Source organism: Microcaecilia unicolor, chromosome 3 (assembly GCF_901765095.1).
Source record: "Microcaecilia unicolor chromosome 3, aMicUni1.1, whole genome shotgun sequence".
Taxonomy (NCBI): domain Eukaryota; kingdom Metazoa; phylum Chordata; class Amphibia; order Gymnophiona; family Siphonopidae; genus Microcaecilia; species Microcaecilia unicolor.
In genome coordinates, this window is record NC_044033.1 from 255842328 (window position 1) to 255860185 (window position 17858).

Genomic DNA, 17858 nt, shown 5'->3' on the forward strand with positions numbered 1-17858 from the left:
TTCCACTCAATGTGGAAATTAAAAAGAGTAAGACCATTCTTCACAAGGACCATCTTCCGTAATCTAGTACAATCATTAGTACTCAGTCATCTAGATTACTGCAATTCACTCTACGCTGGCTGCAAAGAGCAAATACTCAAAAAACTCCAAACAGCACAGAACACGGCAGCCAGACTCATATTTGGAAAATCAAAATATGAAAGTGCAAAACCCTTACGAGAGAAGCTACTCTGGCTCCCACTCAAAGAACGCATCACGTTCAAAGTATGTACCCTAGTACATAAAATCATCCATGGCGATGCCCCAGCCTACATTCCTGATAGACCTACCATCCAGGAATGCTAAAAAATCATCTCGCACATTCCTTAATCTTCATTTCCCTAACTGTAAAGGTCTAAAATACAAATTAATGCACGCATCAACCTTTTCCTATATGAGCACGCAATTCTGGAATGCACTGTCACGTAACCTAAAAGCGACGTATGAACTGACCAACTTCCATAAACTACTAAAGACCCATCTCTTCGACAAGATATACCACAAAGACCAAAACATGTGAAACTCCCACATATATCCAGAAATGTCAATAATGCCTTCTATTATACTAGCCGTTCAGCCCGTAAAAACGGGCTGGTAAAGGAAGGGGGGAGGGTTGAAAGGCCCCCCCCGGATAGGTTGCCGCCACCCCTCCACCCGGGCCGTGTACCTGGCTTCACTATTCAAACCGCCGGAACGCAGCACACAGCTCATCTGAGCTGCCGTCGGCCTTCCTTCTGCTCTGCGTGTGTTCCGCTTCTCTGCGTGTGTTCCGCCCTCGTGTGACGTAACGTCGGCGAGGGCGGGACACAGGCAGGTAAGGAAGGCCAACGGCAGCTCAGATGAGCTGTGTGCTGCGTTCCGGCGGTTTGAATAGTGAAGCCAGGTACCCGAGCCGGGTGGAGGGTGGGTGGCGGCGGCGACTCCTGGTGGGTGGGGGTAGCGGCAACCCTGGGGGGGGGTAGCGGTGGCGACGGCGGTTCCCTCACTCGCAGGTGCGCAGGTTCCCTCTCTGTCACGCCCCTGTCATCACGTATTGACGCGGGGGCGGGACAGAGAGGGTCTCTACTGCGCATTTGCGAGTGAGTACACCTCTTGCCATTTATATGTTTGATTACTATCATGTATTCCATTACCATGCAACCCCAAATCCTTCTGTAACACCAAATGTCTATTCTCGTCTCATTTCCACTATTCATGTTGTATTGTAAGCCACATTGAGCCTGCAAAGAGGTGGGAAATTGTGGGATACAAATGCAATAAATAAAATACAACACTACTCTGTATTTCTCATCCCGGAAATGGTGATCGCCACAACGGCATAATGTAAGCCACATTGAGCCTGCAACTAGGTGGGGAAATGTGGGATACAAATGCAACGAATAAATAAATAAATACTGTGCCAAAAACTGAAAACTCATCTATCTGGTCGATAATAAAAGGAGCTCATTGTGAACACTATCCACCCTGAAGACACATCTCTTCAATAGAGCCTACAAGAAGAACCCTTAAAGACACAAATCACCTCCTAAACTATCCTATCTAATACCATCTTCTCTAATTCCTCATCCATCTTCTGCGCACTTTTGATTGTATCCAATATCCTGTCATGATTTTGTCATAACAACACTCTGTAAGCCACATTGAGCCTGCAAATAGGTGGGAAAATGTGGGGTACAAATGCAATCAAACATATAGACGGCGAGTGACCGTACTCACTCGCAAATGCGCAGTAGAGACCTCTGCCCCGCCCCCACGTCAATACGTGATGACGGGGGGGGGGGGGGCGGAACACAGAGGGTCTGTACTGCGCATTGCTGAGGGAGGGACACCGTCGTCTAACGCTCCCCCCACCCGAGTCGCCGCCGCCACCCACCTTCTACCCGGTCGGGCCCTCGCTCCACTATTGAAACAGCGAGGGTCCGGGAACGCAGCACTGAGCTCTGCCGACGTCGGCCTTCGTTCTTCTTCTCTGCCTCTGTCCCGCCCTCGACGACGTTACGTCACACGAGGGCGGGACAGGTAGAGAAGAACGAAGGCTGACGTCGGCAGCTCAGCAGAGCTCAGTGCTGCGTTCCCGGACCCTCGCTGTTTCAATAGCGGAGCGAGGGCCCAGCCGGGTGGAAGGTGACGGCTCGGTGGGGGCAGCGGCGAACTCGGCGGTGGGGGCGGGCCTTTCAACCCCCCCCCTTCCTATAATAGCCCGTTTTTACGGGCTCAAAGTCTAGTAAATAAATAAATAAACACTATCCACCCTAAAAGGTTGTGATATCGAGTAAATAAGTGTATGTTTTTGTTTCTAATCATGCATCCAAAGGTTATATCATCCTTTCAAGAAATCTAGTTAATAATTTAACTTATTAGTGGAACGTAACCACGAGGCATGTTATGGTCACATTTTCAATATGGTAATACTAGGGCCCAGCTAAGGAACAGGTTATTTTGAGTTAGTCTTTACTGGACCAAACTTGCTTTCATTGTGCCATCATCATCAGGCTGGATAGGCAGTGTCTTAAAAGTTGGAGGATAAAGGATATATATGTATTTTTTTTTACATTTATATCCCACATTACCCCAAACAAACTCAGGTTCAATGTGGCTTACATTTGAAAATACAGTGAGACAATAATCGAATTCAGTTATATCATGGGAGCAAATAGATGGATATGTCTGAAACATTTAACAAAATAGAGATTAGCATATATATACCCAACTGGGCATTTAAAAGTCTGCCCTTTAATGATGCTGCAGGTTCAGAAATCTTTGTCCTAAGTATAGACAGTTATTCAAACATTATCACATGCATACACCACAACAGGCATCCAGACACACATTGTGAAAATAAAATTTGCATGAATTCAGGGAATAATCATCCCCTCCAGCTGACACAATGATTTACAACTTAGCCAATAAAACCAATTCTTCCTCCGTGTACATTAAATGTCACCAGCTATAAAGAACAACAAGGTGGACAGAGCAGCTGGTAGATTTGCTTGTTTTGTTTTGAGTGAACAGGGATGACGGCTGCGCGGAGGAGGGGGAAAGGGAGACTAACCTAATTGGTTTCAGCTTTTTGATGTCATCCCGGCCCCTACTGTCTAACCTCCCTGCTTGGAATATATGTTGACTGAGGGAAGCTATTGGAGCACCAGAATGAGGCTTGAAAGGAATATATCTTCGGAGAAGCTATTGGAAAACAAGAACGAGGCTTGGAATCCAGACAGAGAAGCTGAGAGGTAGGCTATCGGAGCACCGAAAGCAGATTTCAAATGGTTAAAGAGACGCTGGGAGAAAATTACAAAGGAATCACTGGCCGCAAATTGCTCGGGAGATTGGGGAAACAGTTGCCGCCGGCTGTTGTTGCGCTCCTCCTCCTGTGGCACGTAAGGCGGCGGTCCGACCCGACCTTGGAGACCAATCAGCGTGGCGTTGCCGTGGGAACGGGGGCGGGACGGGAAGAGCGCTCGCGCTCGCCTTGGCGGGAGAGTGGAAGGTGGCTGGAACTGGAAGTGAGGAAGGAGCTGGGGGTGAGTAGCAGAAAGTGATAAAGATGCAACATGATAGGAACGAGGAGAATTGTATTATATATTAAATATACACAAACGTACAAACACAGGGTGAGGCTATGAAACACACTGCGTGAGGGGGGATATGAGACACATAGATACAGCGTGGGTGATATGAGACGCACAGACACACACGCACAGGGTCCGGGGGATATAAGAACATAAGAGTAGCCATACTGAGTCAGACCAGTATCCTGTTTTTCCAAACAGTGGCCAAGCCAGGTCACAAGTACTTGGCAGAAACCCAAATCGTGGCAACATTCCATGTAGAACCCCAAAGAATGTATAATAATCCAAAACAGCGAAGATGACACAAAAGATCAAAAGGATGAAAAAAATGGGGAAAAGGGAGAAAAATGAAGAGCAACAAAAAAATGTGAAAGGCAGGAAAATAAAAAACAAAAACAAAAAATGAAGATATAACGAAAATAAAAAACAAAAAAAGGGGGGGACGACACAAGTAAGATAAAAATGGTTATATATTTATTGAGGTGATATGACTCGACACAGCTGTGTTTCGGCCCAACCGGCCTGCGTCAGGAGTCTGTTGCACCATATATGTATTCTCTGACAATATAAGTTCTTATAGAATATTCAATAAGGTTTAATTCAATGAACACTCTGCCTTTAAAAAGGCTGTGTGCGTGATGTAGCGATAATCGTTATAGAGAATACTAGTTCGAAAATTGTAACTCTATCTCGTTGAACAAAGTACCAAAGCTACTGGCGTTCGCTGGCAATCCTAAAGAGTGACGATTCCATTCAGAATGTCAAGAGTAGCAACATTCCATACTACAAATCCCAGGGCAAGCAGTTGCTTCCCCAAGTCTGTCTCAATAGCAGACTATGGACTTTTCCTCCAGGAATTTGTCCAAACCTTTTTTAAAACCAGATATGCTAACCGCTGTTACCTCATCCTCCGGCAAAGCGTTCCAGAGCTTAACTATTCGTTGAGTGAAAAAATATTTCCTCAGGGTGAGGGGGATATGAGACAATCACACCAGGGGTGTAGCCAGACAACACATTTTAGGTGGGCCTAGGCAAGAAGTGGGTGGGCACCAAGTGTTCTTCCTCCCCCAACCACCACCCAAAAAAATTTCAGCTGGTGGGAAAACGCTTCTTTCCATCTTGGCAGTCACCAACCTACTTAACACCGTCACTCCTACTATCGCTCCTACTATCAGATATGATCAGATACCGCATACAGTTCAAGCTTCTCCTACTAACCTACAAATGCACTCGATCTGCAGCCCCTCCTTACCTCTCTACCCTCATCTCCCCTTACGTCCCTACCCGTAACCTCCGCTCTCTAGACAAATCCCTCCTTTCAGTACCCTTCTCCACCACCGCCAACTCTAGGCTCCGCCCTTTCTGCCTCGCCTCACCCCATGCTTGGAACAAACTCCCTGAGCCCATACGCCAGGCCCCCTCCCTACCCATCTTCAAATCATTGCTCAAAGCCCACCTCTTCAATGTCGCTTTCGGCACCTAATCACAACACCTCTACTCAGGAAATCTAGACTACCCCTACTTGACATTTCGTCCTTTAGATTGTAAGCTCATTTGAGTAGGGACCGTCCTTAGTTGTTAATTTGTACAGCACTGCGTAACCCTAGTAGCGCTCTAGAAATGTTAAGTAGTAGTAGTCAGCAGCAGGCATGAGCTGAAAACTGAGCATGTGCAGGTGCTGGTATCATGGAGAGTAGAGTTTTCATTACCATCAGGGAGAAGTCTTTAGCTGGCAGAGCTTGGGATCCCCACCAGCTACCGCTAAACATGTGCTACTGTAGGGTGGGCCTGAGCCCCAAGTGGGTGGGCCCACCTGTGGCTATGCCACTTAGTCACACAGGGTGAGGGAGATATGAGACACAGACACATACACACAGGGTGAGGGGATTTGAGACACACGTATTTTCGGGGAGGGGATTATGAGTGCCTGTGGGTTTGTTTGTGTGGAGTCGTGAGCGGATATGAATAGGTATTGTTCATTCTGGAGGAGACAATCCACAAATGCATCTTTAATTACGAACAATTGGAAGAAAATTTAGAAGACAGGAATAGACTCACTCTCATCTGAGATCCTAAAAGAGCAATATTAGGGTTTTGAAGCTGTTCATCATCCTGGTTCTGAGAATCCTTAAACCCCAAATGCTGCAGATATACTGAAACAAAGATGATCCCAAGAAGCAACAAGGCAAACGACCCGCAAACTCCCTATGTGGAAAGAAACAAAGCAGATCAGTGGTAAATCCAAACAAATCTTTATTGCAGAATCTCATTCTAATAAAATGCCTGACACAGGCCATGTTTTGCCCAAAGGGGCTGCGTTAGGGGCTATACTGTAGTCTTTATCACCAAAATAACTAAATGTGTATTCAATGATTCCCACCATACACAACAGGGAACCAATTGAGTATGGTGCTAAGGCAGATTAAAAAACCCAGCACAATCTATTTCAAAGTGAAAGGATGGAAATTATTGAATACACCATTTAGTTATTTTGCTGATGAAGGTTACAGTATAACCTCTGACCCAGCCCCTTTAGGCAAAACACGGCCTGTGTCGGGCATTTTATAGATGAGATACTGCAATAAAGATTTATTTGGCTTTACCACTGATCTGCTTTGTTTATTTGAGCTGGCGGTAAGGGCTCCCGTGCTAACCCTACTACTACTTATCATTTCTAAAGCGCTACTAGACGTACGGAGCGCTGTACACTTGAACATGAAGAGACAGTCCCTGCTCGACAGAGTTTACAATCTAATTAGGACAGACAAACAGGACAAACAAGAGATAAGGGAATATTAAAGCAAGGATGATAAAATAAGGGTTCTGAACAAGTGAATAAGGGTTAGGAGTTAAAAGCAGCATCAAAAGGTGGGCTTTTAGCTTAGATTTGAAGACTGTCAGACATGGAGCTTGATGTACCAGCTCAGGAAGTCTATTCCAGGCATATGGTGCAGCAAGATAAAAGGAACGGAGTCTGGAGTTAGCAGTGGAGGAGAAGGTGCAGATAAGAGAGATTTACCCAGTGAACGGAGTTCCCGGGGAGGAATGTAGGGAGAGATGAGAGTGGAAAGGTACTGAGGAGCTGCAGAGTGAATGCACTTATAGGTCAATAAGAGAAGTTTGACATTGGCGGAATATTAGTCGTGTAGCAGAATTTTGAACAGATTGAAGAGGAGAGAGATGGCTAAGTGGGAGACCTGTGAGGAGCAAATTGCAATAGTCTAAGCGAGAGGTGATAAGAGTGTGGATGAGGGTTCTGGTAGTGTGCTCAGAAAGGAAAAGGCGAATTTTGGTGCTATTATAGAGAAAGAAATGACAGGTTTTAGCAGTCTGTTGAATATGTGCAGAGAAGGAGAGGAAGGAGTCGAAGATGACCCCAAGGTTACGACAGGAAGGATGAGCGTGTTATCCACAGAAATAGAGAATGGGGGAGGAGGAGAGGTTGGTTTAGGTGCGGCTCTGCCTGATTACCACCAGTTACAGTCCAGCACTACAAAAATTAATTTCTGTAGGGCCGAAAATGACGGCGCGGTATTGATGGGAAGTACCACTGGGCTGCTGTGGTAGCCTGGTGGTACTTCCGTTATAGCGAGCGGTAAGCCCTTACTTAGACATTCGTCTTGCTTTTTTTAATTATTTTTTTTCAGGATCTACTAGAAATCAAATTTTATTAAAGTTTCCTTTATTTCGCCATGTAAAGGCAAAGAGGATTTTTCAGTCCACTTTTCTGTATCAGGCTGCACACTTTGATTATCTTCCTTCTTTTCTTTAAGGATTTGTGGTTATCTTCAGCTTAGGAAGGCTCTTAAGAAATTTATTTTTAAAAAATTGTATTAATTTGTGGTAACAGGTTTTTTGTTTTTTTTTTAAAGTATTGTATAATCTGGTTTAAACATTGTAATTCTTGATGTTCAGTTTTTTTCTGCGAATTTAGGGCCCTGTTTACTAAGGTGCGTTAGAGTATTTAGCGCACACTAACTATGTAGGTGCCTATAGATATATTGTAGGCACCAGGGGCATAGCTACATGGGGCCACGGGGGCGTGGGCCCCCATAGAGTTGGCCCTGCCCCCCCCTGCCGCCAATCCCTTTGACCCCACCCTCCCGCCACCAACCCTCCCCCGCCACCGTCGGGTACCTTTGCTGGCGGGGGTCCCCAACCCCCGCCAGCCGAAGCCCTCCTCTCCGTACAACATGCAGGACATCACTCACAGAAACAGAAGCCTGCCCTTGCAGATCAGCAACAGGGCCGCGCCGGAGAAGAGGACTTCGGCTGGTGGGGGGTTGGGGACCCCCGCCAGCAAAGGTACCTGACGGCAGGGGAGTGGTGGCGGCGGCAGGAAGAGAGGGTCGAAAGGGTTGGCGCGGGGGGGGGGGGGTCAAAGGTGGTGGTGGCGGCAGGGAGGTAAAAAATGGTGGGGGGGTCGGCGGTGCCGGGTGGGGGGCTAAACCTCTGGTTCTGGACCCCCTTCCCGCCGAAGTCTGGCTACGCCTCTGGTAGGCACATACATGGTAACGCGTAAAAAACGTTAACGCGCCTATGACGCTGCTTTGTAAACAGGGTTGTTAGTTTTTTGTAGGTTATAAGACTGTAGTAAAAATTTTAGGAGTGATTATTATTATTATATCTCCCATTTTAATCTGTATTAAATCTGATTTAGAATTTTCTATCCATAAGTTAGTTTAAACTGGATTAATTTTCAAGTGATTAAAAGATATGCGTTTATAAATTCTATCAAAAGTCTCAGACAATTAACATCATTCAAATCGGAAAAAAAATCGGAAATAATAAGACAGTATCATCAGCATATGAAAAATATTTTATTGATATGATTTTAATTCTTATAGACCGCTAATTTCCCATAATCAGAGTTTCCTGCAATGTACATAGTAAACAAAACATAATTTACAAAAACATATTCTACAACCATAATTACAAAAAAATGAAAAATACTAAGTTGCACATAACCCCCCCCCCCCCTTTTTTTTTACAAAGCCGCATTCCATATCATCAAGCTGATCAATCCATAGACTGGTGGGTTGTGTCCATCTACCAGCAGGTGGAGATAGAGAGCAAACTTTTGCCTCCCTATATGTGGTCATGTGCTGCCGGAAACTCCTCAGTATGTTCTCTATCTCAGCAGGTGGTGGTCACACACAGCAGCAGCAGCTCTGGCTAGGCCTCCAAGCCTAATTTTTAGGTTTTGTTGAGTGCCTGGGGTTGAGGGCTCTTTTGAGCAAGTGCAAACCTGGTGGTGCCAGGTCCCTCCTTTTCTCCCCCCTCCCGCTGGCTCCGTTGAAAAAAAAAAAAAAAAAAAAAAATTTAAACGTCTTTAAAGGCGTTTATTTCGACGTTTATTTAAGCGTCTATTGCAGCTACTCACTGGGACACCAGGTCGTTACAACTCGGAGCGGACAGCAGGTAATTTTTACCTTTTTATAGCGGGCGGGGGTTCCCCGATTCTTCTCCTCGTGGCACATGGCGTCGGAGGGCGAGGGCGCAAAGGGTCGCTCCCCGGGTCGCTTGAGCGCTTCTAGAGGGGATGCGGGGGTCTTAAAGCCTGATTCGCCCTTGTTGGGTGGCAGTTTCGTGACCGATGAATGTCCCGGTCCTTCCTCCGGCGTGGCGGTTTTTCCCGCCATAAACGCCCATCCCCCGCTCCTCGCCTCCACCATTTTGGCCGGCCACGCGGCTCGGACGGCTTCTTCTTGGGCCGCCCTTGAGGTTGGAGACATTAATGCCATGAACGCCCTTAATTTGGGCGACGGCACAGAAGCGGCTAAAGTTAAGAGCCGTTCTTCCCGCGCGGCTCCTTCGCGGAGTTTCGCGCCGGACGCCATTTTGGATGCGCAGCAGGCCTCTCCCCCGCTGTTGCGAGCGCCGGTTGAGAGTGCGCCTAGGGCTGTTGCCCAGGCTGCGGAAGTGCACAGTCTGGGGGGTTTCTCCCCCGAGTTTGTTTTGCTGCTGCATCAGGCCTTCCTCATGCACAACGCTGCCCCCGCTCCCTCGTCTGGTAAAGAGGTTGAGGTTCCCAGAGGTAAACGCCCTCGGGTTGATTCCCAGGCCTTGGAGGAATTTGTCTCCTCCGATGTAGATGAGGGCAGCGTGTCTGAGGTCTCCCAACGGTCCTTTGCGGATTCCTTGGAGGAGACGGATCCCCGCTCGGATGGAGCGGATGACCCCTCTGCAGCGCGGCTTTTTCGCCCAGAGGATTTGCCCAACCTGTTGTTACAGGCCATGGACACTTTGAAGATTTCCTCTCCGGAGGACGTCTCTCCCTCAGCCCCTGTTGGCTCTGCCATTATGCTGGGGACGAAGCGCCCGCCTAGAACCTTCCACGTGCATGATGCCATGCACACCTTAATTTCGGCTCAATGGGATGTCCCAGAAGCGAGCCTTAAAGTGGCTAGGGCTATGTCCCGCCTCTATCCTTTGGCTGTGAGTGAACGTGAGGCCTATCTGTGGCCTACCGTGGATTCTTTAATCACTGCGGTGACTAAGAAAACGGCATTGCCGGTGGAAGGTGGCACGGCCCTAAAGGACGCCCAAGACAGGAGATTGGAGGCGGCCTTAAGGTCGTCCTTTGAGGCGGCTGCTTTAAGTTTGCAGGCCTCAGTTTGCGGCTCCTATGTGGCCAGGGCGTGCCTGACTATGGTGCAGCGGGCTTTCCCCTCGGATCATTCCTTGAGGGATGATTGGCCAGCCCTGGAATCGGGCTTAGCCTATTTGGCAGACTTGCTGTATGATGTCTTGAGAGCCTCAGCTAAAGGCATGGCTCAGACAGTCTCTGCGCGGCGGTGGCTTTGGCTGAAACATTGGTCTGCTGACCACGCCTCTAAATCCCGCCTGGCTAGGTTGCCTTTTAAAGGCAAGCTGCTCTTTGGGGTCGAGCTGGACAAAATCGTGACCGATCTCGGCACGTCTAAGGGCAAGAAGTTACCAGAGGTCAGGGCTCGGGCTAGTGCTCGTCCCGGTACCTCCAGAGGACGGTTTCAGGAAGCCCGTCGGTACCGCCCGGGCAGGTCGGGTTCTTCTGCCCCCTCTTCCTTTAAGAGGCATTTCTCCCCCAAGCAGCGTTCCTTTCGCAGAGACCGCCGTCCCGGAGGTGCTCCCTCCGGTCCTCCCCCAGGGTCTCGTACCCAATGACGGGGTCTTGGTCCACGCCCCAGTGCAGATTGGAGGACGGCTGTCCTCGTTTCTGGGCGAGTGGACCACAATAACTTCAGACGCTTGGGTGCTGGAAGTCATCAGAGACGGCTACAAGCTAGAGTTCTGCCGACCCTTAAGAGACGGGTTTGTACTCTCTCCCTGCAAGTCTCCGGTCAAAGCTGTGGCAGTGCAGCAGACTTTGGACAATCTGATCCGCCTGGGTGCGGTCGTTCCGGTGCCAGAAAGTCAGCTTGGCAAGGGGCGTTACTCCATTTACTTTGTGGTACCAAAGAAAGGAGGTTCTGTCCGGCCTATCCTCGACCTCAAAGGGGTCAATCGGGCCTTGAAAGTGCGGCACTTTCGCATGGAGACTCTCCGCTCTGTTATAGCGGCAGTGAAGGCAGGGGAGTACCTGGCATCCTTGGACATCAAGGAAGCGTACCTGCATATTCCCATCTGGCCTCCTCATCAACGCTTTCTGCGTTTTGCAGTCCTGGGACGACACTTCCAGTTCAGAGCCCTCCCGTTCGGGTTGGCTACTGCTCCGCGGACCTTTTCCAAAGTAATGGTGGTCATAGCGGCCTTCCTGCGAAAGGAAGGAGTACAAGTCCATCCTTATCTGGACGACTGGTTGATCCGAGCCCCCTCTTATGCAGAGTGCGGCAAAGCTGTGGACCGGGTAGTTGCTCTTTTGAGCTCCCTGGGATGGATCATCAACTGGGAGAAGAGCCAGCTGCGCCCGACTCAGTCCCTGGAGTATCTGGGAGTTCGATTCGACACCCAAGTGGGCAGAGTGTTCCTGCCAGACAATCGGATTGTCAAGCTTCAGGCTCAGGTGGACCAGTTCCTGGTAGCCTCTCCTCTTCGGGCTTGGGACTATGTGCAGCTGTTGGGCTCTATGACGGCCACGATGGAAGTAGTGCCCTGGGCCAGGGCTCATATGAGACCACTACAACACTCTCTGCTGCAGCGCTGGACTCCGATGTCGGAGGATTATGCGGTGCGTCTTCCCTTGGATCCAGCAGTGCGCAAGGCGCTGAGCTGGTGGATGCAGACAGACAAGTTGTCTGCGGGAATGCCTCTGGTGGCCCCAGAGTGGATTGTCGTCACGACGGACGCCTCATTGTCGGGCTGGGGAGCCCACTGCTTGGGAAGGACAGCGCAGGGGCTCTGGTCTCCTGCAGAGGCGAAGTGGTCTATCAACCTCCTGGAACTCAGAGCCATTCGGTTGGCGCTTTTGGAGTTCATCCCGGTACTGGTGCTGAAGCCTGTACGGGTACTGTCGGACAATGCCACGGCTGTGGCCTATGTCAACCGCCAGGGAGGTACCAAGAGCGCCCCTCTAGCCAAGGAGGCTATGAGTCTATGCCAGTGGGCGGAAGCGAACCTGGAACAGCTGTCAGCGGCCCACATTGCCGGAGTCATGAATGTCAAGGCGGACTTTCTCAGTCGCCATACCTTGGAGCCCGGAGAGTGGCAGCTATCTGCTTAGGCGTTCTTGGACATCACGAAGCGCTGGGGCCAGCCGAGCCTGGATTTGATGGCGTCATCGGCCAATTGCCAAGTGCCGCGCTTCTTCAGCAGAGGACGGGACCCTCGATCCCTGGGAGTAGATGCTCTTCTCCAACAATGGCCGACACAAGAGCTTCTCTATGTGTTCCCACCCTGGCCCATGTTGGACAGGGTCCTAGACCGGGTGGCAAAGCATCCCGGCAGGATAATCCTGGTGGGTCCGGATTGGCCCAGACGTCCCTGGTATGCGGACTTGATCAGGCTCTCAGTCGACGATCCTCTGCGGCTGCCAGTGGAGCAGGGCCTGTTACATCAGGGTCCCGTGGTGATGGAGGATCCCTCCCCCTTTGGTCTTACGGCCTGGCTATTGAGCGGCAGCGTCTGAGGAAGAAGGGCTTCTCAGACAAGGTCATCGCCACTATGCTGAGAGCGAGGAAACGCTCTACTTCTACTGCTTACGCCAGGGTTTGGCGTATCTTTGCAGCGTGGTGTGAAGCAGGCTCACTTTCTCCCTTCACTGCTCCAATTTCTTCAGTGTTGGCGTTCCTGCAAGAAGGTCTGGACAAAGGCCTGTCGCTCAGTTCCCTTAAGGTCCAGGTAGCGGCTCTGGCTTGCTTCAGGGGCCGCCTGAAGGGTGCTTCCCTGGCTTCCCAGCCAGATGTGGTGCGCTTTCTCAAGGGAGTTAATCACCTGCGCCCTCCTCTGCACTCAGTGGTGCCTGCGTGGAATCTCAACCTGGTGCTAAGAGCATTGCAGAAGCCGCCGTTCGAACCCTTGTCGAGGGCATCTCTGAAAGACCTGACGTTGAAAGCAGTCTTTTTGGTGGCTATCACTTCAGCCAAAAGAGTTTCCGAGCTCCAGGCGCTCTCATGTCGAGAGCCTTTTCTGCAGTTCACTGAGGCAGGAGTGACTATTCGCACAGTGCCTTCCTTTCTGCCCAAGATTGTTTCTCGCTTCCATGTGAATCAGCAGCTCTGTCTCCCTTCCTTTCGTAGGGAGGACTACCCAGAGGAGTACTCTGCTCTTAAATATCTGGATGTGAGACGAGTCATCATCAGATACTTGGAAGTGACCAATGATTTCCGGAAATCGGATCATCTGTTTGTCCTGTTTGCAGGTCCTCGTAGGGGTCTGCAGGCTGCTAAGCCTACAGTGGCAAGATGGGTCAAGGAAGCCATTGCAGCGGCTTATGTGGCCGCAGGGAAGGTGCCGCCTATCCAGCTGAAGGCTCACTCCACAAGAGCTCAGGCGGCCTCGATGGCAGAGGCCGGTTCCGTCTCCTTGGAAGAGATATGCAAGGCGGCAACTTGGGCTTCGGCCCATACATTCTCCAAGCATTACCGCTTGACTGTGGCTGCTCGGGCGGAGGCCCGGTTTGGAGCTTCAGTGTTGCGGTCAGGGATTTCTAGGTCCCGCCCTGGGTGAGTACTGCTTCGGTACATCCCACCAGTCTATGGATTGATCAGCTTGATGATATGGAAGGTAAAATTATGTATAATCATACCTGATAATTTTCTTTCCATTAATCATAGCTGATCAATCCATAGCCCCTCCCAGATATCTGTATTGTTTTATTCTGGTTGCATTTCAGGTTCAAGTTTACTCTTCAGTTACTTCAGAAAGACTTCGTGTTCAAGTTTTTTCACTTGGATTCTTCAAGAGTTAAGACGAGTTTGTGTTACAGTGAGCTGCTGCATTCCTCTCCCCTCCGTTTTACGGGGCTGGATTGAGACTTATAATTCTGCCGGCACTCCCTCCCGCTTCGTGCGGCTGTAGGGCAGTTTTGTACCCCTCCCGCTTCGGCGGTGTTCGGGTCAGTCAGCTCCTCCCGCGGTTGCGGTTGCAGGATAAGCCAGATCCCCCCGCATCGGCGGGTGTGGTGTCCCTCCCCCGCTCCGCGGGGATGAGCTGGACGGATTCCCCTCCCCCACTTGTGTGGGGATGAGCTGGGTTAATTCCCCTCCCCCGTTTCGGCGGTGGTGAGCTGGGCAGAGTGTCCCTTCGTGGGTGTAATTCTCTAAGTGCTGAGTCCTGCGGATGGAGCTTTGATATCGACATACTGAGGAGTTTCCGGCAGCACATGACCACATATAGGGAGGCAAAAGTTTGCTCTCTATCTCCACCTGCTGGTAGATGGACACAACCCACCAGTCTATGGATTGATCAGCTATGATTAATGGAAAGAAAATTATCAGGTATGATTATACATAATTTTACCTTAGCGGCTACTGGTGCGGTTATGACGATGTGGCCCATTCAAAGTGAATAGGCTGTGTCGGCATTACAACGCAGCTTTGTAAAAGGCGTGGGAAATTGAACATAGAACTACTGTAACTCAAAAAAAATATTACAGAATAAACAATTGTAATATTAAATTGCAAAAAAGAAGATTACAATTTTTTTTTAAATTTCAAATTAAATTGCAACATCTTACTAATCAAAATAATTACAGAAAATTACAAAAACACCTCAGGATTGTTAATCACACTTTTACGAAATAACAGATAATTGCTCACACTGGGAGGCCATTCCACGTACCCACCACCCTTTTCGTAAATAAATATTTCCTTAGATTATTCCTGAGTCTTTCCTCTTTCACCCTCATCTTCGTTCCAGAGCTTCCTTTCACTTGAATGAAGCCTACCTCCTATAGGTTTATACTTCAGAGATATTTTAATAATCTTGATGAATCCATCAAAGATGCTTTACACTAGTAACATGGTAACATAGTCAATGTCGGCAGATAAAGACCTGCACAACCCAACAAGAGTTGAATCTGGCACTTTTCACATGTTCCACTTCTTCACTGGCATATATGATCTCTAGCTCTCCCTGCTAATTTTGGAGCACAGATCATAGAATTCTGCCCGGCACCAGGTCCTACTTCTCAACTACTGGATTTGCCATTGAAGCCTATTCTAACCCCAATTCTGTCTGCCCAGCATTGGTCTTACTTCCCAACCTTTGGAACTGCCATCAAAGCTCACGCCAGCTATGAGGTCATTTAAATTTTGCCCCATCCTTGACCATCTTTAAATCTAGATTGAAAGCCCACCTCTTTAACATTGCTTTTGACTCGTAACCACTTGTATCCACTCGCCTCCACCTACCCTCCTCTCTTCTTTCCTCTACACATTAATTGATTTGTTTGCTTTATTTTTTTGTCTACTAGATTGTAAGCTCTTTGAGCAGGGACTGTCTTTCTTCTATGTTTGTGCCGCGCTGCGTACGCTTTGTAGCGCTGTAGAAATGCTAAATAGTAGTAGTAGTGCTCTAATTGGATTCCATCCTTTTTCTATATAATGATCCTCTGTGTTTACCCCACGCATTCTTGAGTTTCTTTTTGTCTTCACAACCTCCCTTGGGAGAGAATTCCAGGCATCCACCAGCCTTTCTTTAAAAAACTGTTTCCTGATGTTGCTCGAACTCTACCATCCTGCAACCTCAACTCATGACCTCCAGTTCTTCTGCTTTCCTGTCTCTGAAAATAATTAGTTTGCATATTAATACCTTTTTAAGTATTTAAAAGTTTTTTCATATCAAACCCTAAAATGCATTTAGGGTGGCACATCTGACTTGCTGGTAGCTTCTGCCTGAGTAAAGTCAGATTATGAATGTTGCACTCACAGCTGGGAATTGCATGTTTACAGACAGAGGACTTTGATGGATGAAAAGAGAAAGAAACTTGGCGGTGCTGGGGGGCCTCTAGCATCCCAGGTGAAGCGGCCCCGGGGGGACTGGGATGACGATGACGGGCCCTCTCAGTTTGAGGAGGAGCTGGCATTCCTGGATGAGGTTGAGGCAGAGATGGCCATGGAGCTGGAAGTGCAGCCGGCTCAGGAGGCGCTGCCTGTCAGTAAGTATGTATGGATGGCCTTTTGTGTGGTGTTTGCATACGTTCGTGACTGGATGCATCAAGGTTGCAACGACATAGCAATTATGCCAGCCCTTCCAGTTTTCTTCTTTGCCTCCAGGAAAACTCTTTTCACCTGCGTTGAATCCCAAGTGGCCAAGACCAACGCCTCCAACAATTGACCTGGACACAACTCCACTCTGCTTCCAGCAGCTTGAACTGGACCATTACATAGGTGAGTGCTGGTGTCTCTCCTTCTACCATGGGATGGCACCTGCGTTCGCTTTCTAACTGGACGTCATCTGGAGCGAGAGAGTGACATCCATAGAAAAAGTCAATGTCTCCTTCCCTGTTTGCAGGAACATATGCTGAAAACTGCCACAGAAGCAGGGATGAATTTAAGCCAGATTTAGACAGCGCCCAAAAACTAGAGTCCCATGTGTTGCTCAAGTCAGAGGAGACACCCCCCTCCCCCTCACAGTTCTCTTCCTGTTAGTGTCATAATCTTAAATCTCACCCTGGTCATCCATCTTCAGAAGTACCTAAACATCCCATGATATTCAGTACATCTAATAAAATTTGAACTTAACACAACCCAAAACTCCCGAGGGCAAATAGTGCAGCCTTATCTACAGTGTTTATTGATCCTGAAACAAGGCAGACTATTCTATGGGGATGGACCGCTGCCAGCTCCCTCTGTCCCCAAGAGGAGGAAGTAGATGCCGGCATGCTTGGAGAAGGGACGGGGTAGAGGGATGTGGAGCTGTGGCATAGATCCTGCAGGTGAGACTCCTGAGAAGGGCTTGCACGTGATGTAAGAAGTTGTGGGGGTAAGCAGGTAGATGGCACACAGAGGCAGGGCACGTGAAACATTTTTGGTTGGGGGAGTGGGCAGGATTTCATGGTTTCTGTCCTAGATGAGGTGTAGAACATTTTGAGGAACATTACTAGGATATCATGGTTCTATTTTAACAGAGTTTTTGTTACATTTGTACCCCGCGCTTTTCCACTTATGGCAGGCTCAATGCGGCTTACATGGGGCAATGGAGGGTTAAGTGACTTGCCCAGAGTCACAAGGAGCTGCCTGTGCCTGAAGTGGGAATCGAACTCAGTTCCCCAGGACCAAAGTCCACCACCCTAACCACTAGGCCACTCCTCCACCAGAGGGCATATGAAGCACTTTTTTTTGGGTGGGGGGGGATCTAATGATTTTGTTGTAGAATATTTGGAGGGACAGTGCTACAGTCTCATGGTTTTGTCTTATGACAGACAGTTGCAGTGAGTTTGCTTTAAACGCTGACTGCTTCTCTACCAGGGAGCAGTGTTAAGAGGCCTGATTGCATGCATGTACCACCAAGCTGTCATTTTCTCTGCTCTTCAGTAGGGGATGCATGCGTGTCACTGGCTCGGGGCAGTGCCAAGAGCTCATGTATATATCTCACAACTCATCTTCTGTCGTCCCTGCAGGATCTCATGTCCGTGGAATGCCTGGAGCCACGCAGGGTCCTGTCCCTATTATTCGAATGTTTGGACTCACCATGGAGGAAACCAGTGTCTGCTGTCATGTGCACGGCTTCGCTCCGTATTTCTATGTGCCTGCTCAGCTCGGTGAGAGAAAAGGAGATGGGTTTCAGCCCCTGGGGAGGGAGCAGCATTGGCAGGTTCGGCTTCTGGAGGAGAAGGGATAATACTGTCGTAGCCCCTGAGGAGGGAAAGAGTTCAGGTTCTGTGTG

General features: G+C 48.9%; 1 protein-coding gene across 3 annotated transcripts in view; it reads left to right on the forward strand.

Annotated features, from left to right (window-relative positions):
- Positions 1-3201: 3201 nt before the first annotated feature.
- POLD1 (DNA polymerase delta 1, catalytic subunit) overlaps positions 3202-17858 on the forward strand; it is an 83035-nt gene continuing 68378 nt past the window's right edge. The window contains exons 1-4 of one of the 3 annotated variants that reach the window (XM_030197967.1): positions 3202-3272; positions 15923-16128; positions 16247-16360; positions 17593-17733. In XM_030197967.1, the coding sequence (XP_030053827.1) occupies positions 15936-16128; positions 16247-16360; positions 17593-17733 (448 nt within the window). In that variant the 5' untranslated portion in view covers positions 3202-3272; positions 15923-15935. Of the gene's footprint in view, positions 3273-3406; positions 3564-15922; positions 16129-16246; positions 16361-17592; positions 17734-17858 lie in introns of those variants that run through there. The other 2 variants (XM_030197968.1, XM_030197966.1) reach the window with 2 other exon arrangements.